Source organism: Euprymna scolopes, chromosome 32 (genome assembly GCF_053919585.1).
Source record: "Euprymna scolopes isolate OS-2025 chromosome 32, ASM5391958v1, whole genome shotgun sequence".
Classification (NCBI taxonomy): domain Eukaryota; kingdom Metazoa; phylum Mollusca; class Cephalopoda; order Sepiida; family Sepiolidae; genus Euprymna; species Euprymna scolopes.
The window spans coordinates 14,557,394-14,566,804 of record NC_136513.1 but is presented as its reverse complement, the minus strand read 5'-3'; the positions used below and the strand labels follow the sequence as shown (position 1 = coordinate 14,566,804).

At 42.0% G+C, this 9,411-nt stretch overlaps 1 protein-coding gene across 1 annotated transcript; it reads left to right on the top strand.

Annotated features, from left to right (window-relative positions):
• The first annotated feature begins 1,469 nt into the window (after positions 1 to 1,469).
• LOC145256093 (uncharacterized) lies at positions 1,470 to 2,399 on the top strand. Its single transcript, XM_080114675.1, has one exon. It carries the CDS (start codon positions 1,470 to 1,472, stop codon positions 2,397 to 2,399), a length of 930 nt encoding a protein of 309 aa, XP_079970801.1.
• The last annotated feature ends 7,012 nt before the right edge of the window (positions 2,400 to 9,411 follow it).

Here is a 9,411-nt window from a genome sequence, read left to right as displayed (position 1 = left end):
CTTTATGTTGCTAGAGATTTGTACCTATTCATGGTATTGTGGGCCTGGACATTATTCAGCAGTTGGGGCCCCTCCAACTTGTTCCTTGTTTGCGTGTGAAAGCATTCTCCACACCAACAGGACTGGTTCCCTTCGGTGAGGTGCAGCAGTTTCTTTGTTCAGAACTTTTTACACATAGGGAGGCGGAGTGTCTTGCTTTCGATTCAGTCCTAGTCTCAACCGCTGATGTTAAACCTTCTCACTTGTGTTTTGTGTTGGAATCTCAAAGCAAGTATGAAGATCCCCTGAGCGATTTTTTCATGGACAGTGACGTGCATAGGGGATTGGAGAAATTGTTCAGTGTGGAGTCTCTGGGTATAGATGAGCAGAAACTGTCTAATTACGATGAACAGAAGATTGCTCATTTTCAACAATCCATCTCGTTTAAGGACAATAAATATTATGTCCAGTTGCCCTGGGACGACGACAAAATATCTCGCGTACCTTCGAACCATGCAGTGGCCTTGCGCGTATTGGAGCATGTAGCACGAAAGTTGGAGCGGAGGCAGCTTTATAATGATTATCTGCATGTTTTTCGTGACCAGGAACGTGAATGAATTGTAGAAGAGATTTTTGTACCTCCACAGCGGTTTAAGGAGTTTATATGGATTCCACACAGACCTGTTTTAAAGTCGGACCCTACTTCTACCACTAAAATTAGGCCCGTGTTCAACTGCAGTCTCAAGACTGGGGACTTTCCTTCCCTTAACGAAACAACCTACCAGGGAGTGAATCTTACGGGTGATCTATTAAATTTATTGCTCACCTTCCGTGCTAATAACGATGTTGTGTTAGCGGATATAAGGAAGGTTTTCCTGATGATACGACTGAAACTGGAAGCAGATAGAAACCGATTCTGTTTTTTCTGAATGATGGGGGTCGACTGCGCTGCTTTACATATAATACTATTATATTTGGGTTTGCTTCCAGTCGCTTCATACTAAATTATGTCCTCCGGTACCATGCTGCTCAGTTCCCAATGGACGATTGTAAGTTTTTGATGGAGAACAGATTTTACGTGGATAATCTGGTGATGTCAGATGATAATCCAGATGAACTGTGTGGATTATACGCTCTCTCTCGGGAACGGCTGCTTCAGGGAGGTTTTGAATTGCAGTCTTGTAATTCTGATCATGTGGGTATTCGAGGTGAAATGAAAAAACATGGGACATTGAGCGTTCATGGTAACAATTGGGAAAAGGTGCTGGGGTATCGATACTGTCCTCTCTCGGATGCCCTTCATGTGACACCTGTTAATTGCAACCCTTGTGCTTGCACAAAGAGACAGATTCTCGGGGAGACAGCGAAGGTCTATGATCCCTTATCATTGTGCTTACCGGTTACATTGCGGGGCCGTATTCTGTTGAGCAGGCTTTGTAAGGGAGAGGGGTTGCATGGGATGTCCTGTTGCCACCAGAATACTTGTCCTTATGGAAAAACTTTCATCTGAACTCTCTGAACTGGGGACCATTTCTTTTCCCCGAAGGGCGTTCAGTGAGAATAGAGTGGGTGAACTCTTTCTCTTCCGTGATGCCTCTTCAGAGGCATACGGATTCGCCGCTTACACGGTGCAAGATTGCCATTCGTGTCTGGTGTTTGCAAAGGCTAGGGTGTCTCCCTTGAAGAGGAAGACTCTTCATACACTGGAGCTTATGGCAGTGTTCTTGGCTTTTAGATGCCTGCCCACTATTTTACAGAGCTTTGGCAGATTCTCTCCTTCTGCGATTCATGTGGCCACTGATTCTCATGTTGTTCTTTCTTGGCTAGTCTCAGGGACTATTGTGAGTAAGAACCTGTTTGCCCGGAATAGACTGAAGGACATTCAGCAGATGAGTGGAGAGTTGGGATCTGCACTTGGCTTTGTTCCCTCCTTTCGATACATCCCAACCGCAGAAAATCCTGCCGACTTGATCACAAGGGGGTTGACGATGCAAAAATTCAGAACCTGCTTCCAACTGTGGTGTTATGGTCCCAGTTGGTTGAGTAGTGGTTCTGCACCATTGGCAACACAAGAGTTGCCATGTCTGAGTCGACGCAGCCAGGAGATAGTCCGTTCCTCTTGGAATGCTGCTATCCTCCATGGAGAGGAATCTCGTACGGTGCTTCCCTTAGAAAGATTCTCTACCTTTTCAAAGCTTTTGAGAGTGACCACCCTGGTAGTCAAGTTTATTAATCGATTGCGTCGAGTAGAGGTTGACTGTGAAAAGCTGGCATCCATTCTGATCATGAAGACTATGCAGCATCAAGTATATGCTGAAGAAATAGGATTCTTGTTAGATTCTTCAGGCAAGACTGTTCCTGGGTTGGTGCGGGCCCTTGACCTCTTCATCGATAGTGAGACTAATCAGGTCTGGTGGTAGAATTAGCCGATCTCTCCACTTTAACGTGGAAATTAAACACCCGATTCTGTTGGCAAAACATCACCCAGTGACTAGGCTTATCATCATGGATGCACATGGCAGATGCCAGCACTTGGGAGTCGCGTCCACTTTGGAAGAATTAAGACGCCATGGTTACTGGGTACCCAAGGGCAGACAGGCAGTGAAGACGGTCCTGGCTTCATGCGCCCTGTGCCGGAAGTACAATGCCAGACAAGTCATGCCTCCTAATGTTGCCAACCTTCCTGCTTCCCGTATCGAACTGGAGGTTCCCTTCAAACACACGGGGGTAGATTTTACAGGCCACCTGTGGGTTAAAGAAGGTACTAAGGAGGTGAAAATGTACCTGCTCATCTTCACTTGTCTCAGTGTCAGAGCTGTACATGTCGAGGTGGTGCCGGACATGAGCGTGTTGTCCTTTCTGCAGGCTTTGGTGCGGTTCACCAACCTATATGGCATTCCCTCTGCCATTTATTGTGACAATGCTAAAACCTTTTTAGGTGGTCGTCGGCTGTTTAAGAGGCTGGTATTGACTCACGATTACCAACAGAAATTCGGCTCCTGTTTAATCAAGTTCTGCCCCATCCCTCTTTTCTCGCCTTGGGTTGGAGGTGTCTGGGAGAGAAGTATCCAGACAATCAAGAATTGCCTCTTTAAGGTGGTTGGTAGAGGGCAGATGAATTATTTCACCTTATTAACCATCATATCGGATATTCAAAGAGCCATCAACAACCGCCTTCTAACCTACCGAGAATCGGCAGAGACTGAGTTGGAGGCAGTAACCCCCAACATGTTTTTGCGGCCTAATGAGAGTCCCGGACTGCTTTTGAGTCTCAATGATGCAGATTTTGCCGCACACCTTCTTCCTAGTTGAGAGAGGCTTCTCAGAACTATGCGGGTACGAGACCAGTGTCTGGAGAAATTCCGAGCTCTGTGGTACAATGAGTACTTGTTGAGTCTCAGAGAGAGGCCCCAGGGTCGTTCCAGAGTGCCTATCCGGAATCCTTTAAAGGTTGGAGACATGGTGTTGGTGAAGAGTCCTCTGAAGCCTAGGCCCTTTTGGGTCCTTGGAATCATCCTGGAGGTGTTTTGCAGAAAGGATGGCGTAGTCAGGTCAGCAAGGGTCAAACAGGGGGGTGGGAATGCAGTACATATCCACTCATTAAAGAACCTATTTCCCCTGGAATTATCCTTGAGTGAAGAGGATCATGCTCCAACTGTACCTGCATCAGTTGATGAGCCGGCAGACAATCTCGGTGATACTCCTCCCCAGTCTGCATGTTCCAATGAAGTTGTTTGGTATTGTCCCATATGTGGTTTCCCGCAGGGTGACCAAGACATGATTTGCTGTGATAGATGTGACGACTGGTGTCACTTCAGGTGTGTGAGGATTGAGTCTCCACCTCCTGAAAGAGAAAAGTGGTACTGTCCCGATTGTGTCCCGCTACACGGCGGCGAGGAAGGCCTAACCTCCTCCCCGAATAGTTAGGGATCAACCACAAAAGAAAATAAACAAAAAAATGTACTAACATGTTACTGGTTCGAGTAAGAGCCTACCCTTATATTCTTTGTTTCCCTTCATTTTCTTTTTTTTTTCTTTCCTGGGGAATGTGTGGAAAAAACTAGAAATTACTGGTTGCTCAGGAGAGAGGGGGCTAGGTGCACTTACCTTGTTACTAACCAAAAGAGTTGTTGTTTCCTAGAAGCGTTATAAAGCTTTACCTTGGTCATGTGATGGTGATCACCTGACCTTTTCAGACCTATAAAGGGAGGTAATCAACCTCCTTGTAGGGATTCAATTTCAGTTGTATTTAGAAATTTGCTGCTGATGATTACCTGGATTACTTATTTTGTTAACTGACTGCCACGTCGCGGAAGGGCAATTCTTTCGCAACTCTAAAGGTGAGTGTATCTTGCTTCCTTCTCGACTGAGCAGTCTTATTACTTTTAGGAAATTAATTTTTCCACAATGACTAATAGCGAGATTATCCGAACAATTACGGTTGATGCCCAGCTCAAACTCTCAGAGGCATTATTCGAGATCGCGACAAAATCAGACATTAAAATATTATGCAGCAATTATTGCATTTTCTTTTTTTTCACATTTTAGCACGGCTTCACAGTAAACCATTTAATTTGCGTTATCCCCGGATGCTCTATCGACACTTGCTTATTTACTTACTGATCTCATTTCTGTTATTTTATATTGCTATTTCTTTTTGTTAGCTGGTCCATCAAAAATTTAGTAAGTAACTTATGATGGTAAGGAAACCCTGATATTTGATCCGTTGTCTGAATTCTCACGACAACGTTCGGATTGTTTACGTGGTCGTCCACATCTTTTTCTTTAAAAAATTAGGTCGGTGGACATTTACGTTTTTGTTAACACATATTTTTCATCAATAGCGGCAATGCAACCACTGCGTTTTTCTCATAACGTGTTAAAATTGTTTAATTATTCCGTTACCGTCGCATGACTTAATTGAACGCCGATCAGGGTCGCTTTCCATTAGTTCTAAAATTAAAGTAAACATCAAATTATATTTCGGTAATTGGTATTAAATTTACCAGAATAAAATTAACATAATTTTGTAAAAAAAAAAGGACCGGGCACGGTTAAAAATCTACAAATAAAACAAAACAATATACTATAAGTTTCTCAGCAGAGCTCTAGATACAAAAACTGACGCGTCTTTGTGTTTTTAGTTCATATCCTAAAAAAAATGTATACACCATTTAAAATGTCTTATTTGTACATAATATATCCAATACCCCATTTTTAATAATTGACTGGTTAATAGTCAGTTTTAAACGGTAGAGACAATTTTTACAGAAATAAGTCAGATTTTTAAGAATTTTAACTAAACGCAATATATTTATGTTATTTTTCGTATTGCAGTCGGTTAAACATTTATTCTAGACTGTATAACCTCTTGCTAATGTTTCCTTCGAAAAATCTAACTAATTTAGTTTCTCAATATTAAAACTTAAATAATCGTTAAATAATGACAGAGGCACTTTTATTTTAAGACAACAATCGATTTTTAAACAGCTTGAATACAAAATTTCTGTATAAATGCGTTGAAAATATTTGATTCCAACTTTTTACTTTAAATCTAATAAGCGACTTGCTCCGTTATCTGATAATCTAAAATATTAAATAATTGAATAAGAATGGTACACAAGTATCTAATTGTGTTAACTCAATGTCCACAAATAATATTTAGCAACTAAAATATGACCGACAGAATCTATTCGACTAAGAAAAATATTACAGCTTGACTTATAATTCTTTCTTTTGCAAGCTCCTCTTCGTTTGGTCACTTTTTCTCCTTCCTTTGCAACTGCATGGCTTCTTTGATGACATTTTTTTTATATTTTATGATTATTACTTTATTTTGTAAAATAACTCTGATCAATCTGGGTTTGAAAGAATCTTTTGTAGTGTTGTCCGTTTACCGACACACGTTGCGTGCAATTTCCGTCGCAAAACAACGAAGCAAATAACATAAAAACACACACACACACTCAACTGTATTTTTCCTTGTATACCCATGTATTTCGTCGTTAATACAGCTGTGACTCCACGATATTTCGGACATTATTTACTGTTTGTCATGATCGTGATATTTATTTATATTGCTATTTTTCTTACCAGAGACGCCATGTCGAGTGCATTAACATACGTATTTTACTATTTTCTCGTGTAATTTACACACGTGTATACAAATCAATCCCCCGTCTCCGTCTGTTTCTCATAGATAGAGTGGGTTTTACTTGTATGCGTAGTGCATTGTAAGTAGTCTTGTGTTTATCTGATATTCTGTTTGAATTGCTATAGTTCTTGTTTGGTGTAGCCTATAAAGGGTCCAATCAATATTACAAGTGAAACTGGCTATCTTTTTATATATGTGTATAATTCAATAACTTGAGTGTTATTTCTTATCCCCGTCATACCAATAATTTCCTGGGTAAGTTTGACAATGTTGCCCAAACTCCAAACTTCCAAACCTGTGTATACGTTACGCACCTATGCTAATTCACCTTATTTCTTCGAAATACAACATCAAAATTAATGTACCCTCTAAAATATCAACCCTATTTTATCTCCAACGAGGAGCATCTAATCTGCATATAAGGCGTAACATTGCAAGTATATAAAGGGATAAGACAACCATTTTTGTTTCTTTCTTCTTCATTAATTTCGTTCCATCACCGATATGTGTAATTTTGCACACGTGTTAGTTAGGTAAGTCACGCGTTTCCCTACACCCCGCCCCTGATCTCATGATCACACACAGAGCAGGAGGGCAGTCGTCTTTGTCGGGTACTTCTTCGAAGAATCGGGGCAGCACGCCCTCATTGCAATCTTCCTCATTACCCCCGTTATTGCCACCAGTCTCTTCCATTACCCCCCTCGTGGTTCCATATGCGAGGTTTCACATTCAGGGCAAGGGGGCAGTATCCGTCTTTGTCGGTTACTCCTTCGAACAATCGGAGGCATCACTTCCTCGATTCCATCTGCCTCAGTATGTTCCATCATCCCTTCTCGTGGTGCTATAGGCGGTGTTTGACAATCACGGTTGGTGGCCAATATTTGTCTGTCTTGGGTACTTCGATGAGGAATTGGTGCAATCATTTTTTGACCTTCACAGACTGTGGCCCGACAGGTTTCACGATATGGAGCCTGTTGACATGCAGGATGCATCTTGCATTATACGACAGTTGAGAGCTGTCTTTTTTTACGAGGTTCCCCGCTTGTGTCCATCGTTTTCATCACTAGTGTCACCAGTATGTTCCATCATTCCCTCATCTGGTTGTGTGGGTAGTTTTTCTATGCTCACCTTTAGGGGCAGTAGGCGATAAGGATCATCCCTGAACTGTATGTGATCTTCCTCATCGTCCTCAGAATCAGAAGAGATATAACAGGGGTGGATATCTTTTACATGACGTGGAACCCCAGAAATCAACATGGTCTGAGGACTTATGATTTTATCTATTTTTCCTCTGTAAAATTTTACATTGCACCCAGCATTGGAGTTTTTACCCAAACACGGTCTCCAACTTGATATAGTGTATTGACAACGCTAACCACTGACAGTGTGACATTAACTCCTTTTATACGCTGTTCATAGTGGTAAATCCCATTAGCTGGTACAGTTTCTGGTGTTACATCGCCCTTTGTTGTCACAGTATACCAGTACACAGATTCTGGAAAAGAACACTGTGTCCTGGCCGCAATTCTTTTAATAGAGCGGTAACACCGCTCCGCTATACCGTTACCTTCTAGAAAATATGCACATCAGTAACGCATTCTAATCCCCCCATTCCTGCGTGAATTTCGGAAATTCTTGACCTCGAAACGTAGTGATGTTATCAGCATTTCAAGCGGGGAACCTCGTAAAAAAAGACAGCTCTCAACTGTCGTATAATGCTAGATGCATCCTGCATGTCAACAGGCTCCATATCGTGAAACCTGTCGGGCCACAGTCTGTGAAGGTCAAAAAATGATTGCACTCATAATACGTTACCTCCATTCCTACTCGATACCAGTTGCCCTCCACCTAAACTTCCCATGTTGCCATTGGGACGGTGCTGAATCAATTCACTTACACTCTACAGGCGAGGGTATAGCTGACTTGATTAATGCTCTTGTAGTTGAAGGACACGCTCTTCGGACAAAATATGTTGTCCTCCGAGTTCCGGAAGGACCCCTCTGTTGATGTATTATACGGATCGTGTTAAATGTTAATTGATATGTTACGGGCGAGCATGTCTGTTGTAAACGATCAGATCCCTGCCTCATTTCATCACTCCACCTAGTAAAACTATCAGCCAACTTTTGCATCGACGAAACTAAGGTAATGTCCACCTGCCAGCTGTGTTCATCAACTAGGCACTTTATTATTGCCAGTCTCCTTCGCACTAACATCTTACTTGTTGTTCTAGTCTTAACTCGAGCGTTTCCAGTCAAGGTGTCAGTCAACCAGTGGTAAACCCACTATTAGTCAGTGTGGAGATGCACAACCTTATCGTGCCATTGCAATGCTAGATTAAGTTCTTTGAATGTGGAATCAAGTTATGCAAAATGTATATGCTGGACATCAGTTTTCGGATGAAGCCGGCACGAATCTTGCACAACAGCACCCAATTTTTGCAGCACTATATCTGTAGCCAGTGAACTTGCGACATCCATGAATTCAGTTCGTTTCCAGATACTTGCCACTAACCCCGGGCAAGATCGTTCCTATGTACTCTGGACAACATTTAAGCCATCATTTGCTGGAGATAATCATCATCCACCATGTCGTCTCATGCTTTGGTTACTGCAGTTACTTGTCTTTTTAACACTCCTGTTGCCGATACGAGCGATCCACAGACAGGTAGATGCCCTCGTAATTTACCTCAAATAGAAAACACAATGCGTTTTGTCAGGGTAACTCTGGACTCGCGCTTCCTCGCTTCCATCTAAAAGTATTACCCTTATCCCAAACCTCTAGGCCACACACGGGCACCCCCTCATTTAGGTGCTTAGGGTATTTGTTTATTAACCCAAACGAGTCCAGTTTTATTCGAACCACATCTGCAAACATTATATCCTCATTTACGTAGGTGTCGGCAATGTAAGCTGAAGCAAATTTTGCTGTGGTCTTATCATGCATCAAAACAGTTTTAATAATAGTTGTCATTATTAAGGTTGCTACGTTTAAGCCAAAACCTAAACGTGTCAAACAATATCGTTTTTCCTTGATTATCACTGTCTTAAATGGTCATAATGACTCCTGGACACGTATCTGCAGCTAGGTTCTCTTCAAATCAAGCAGTACTACATTACTCTCTTTCTGACGCCACTGTCTTAGTTTAGCTGCGCACAGATCTGCGTTTCCATTGAAAGCATCGATATGTTGATTCAATTATCGGTAATCCATTACGGACCGAATTTTGTCTTTAGAAGGTGGTTCATCACCCATGAGCGGAATTAATCCTGTGATTA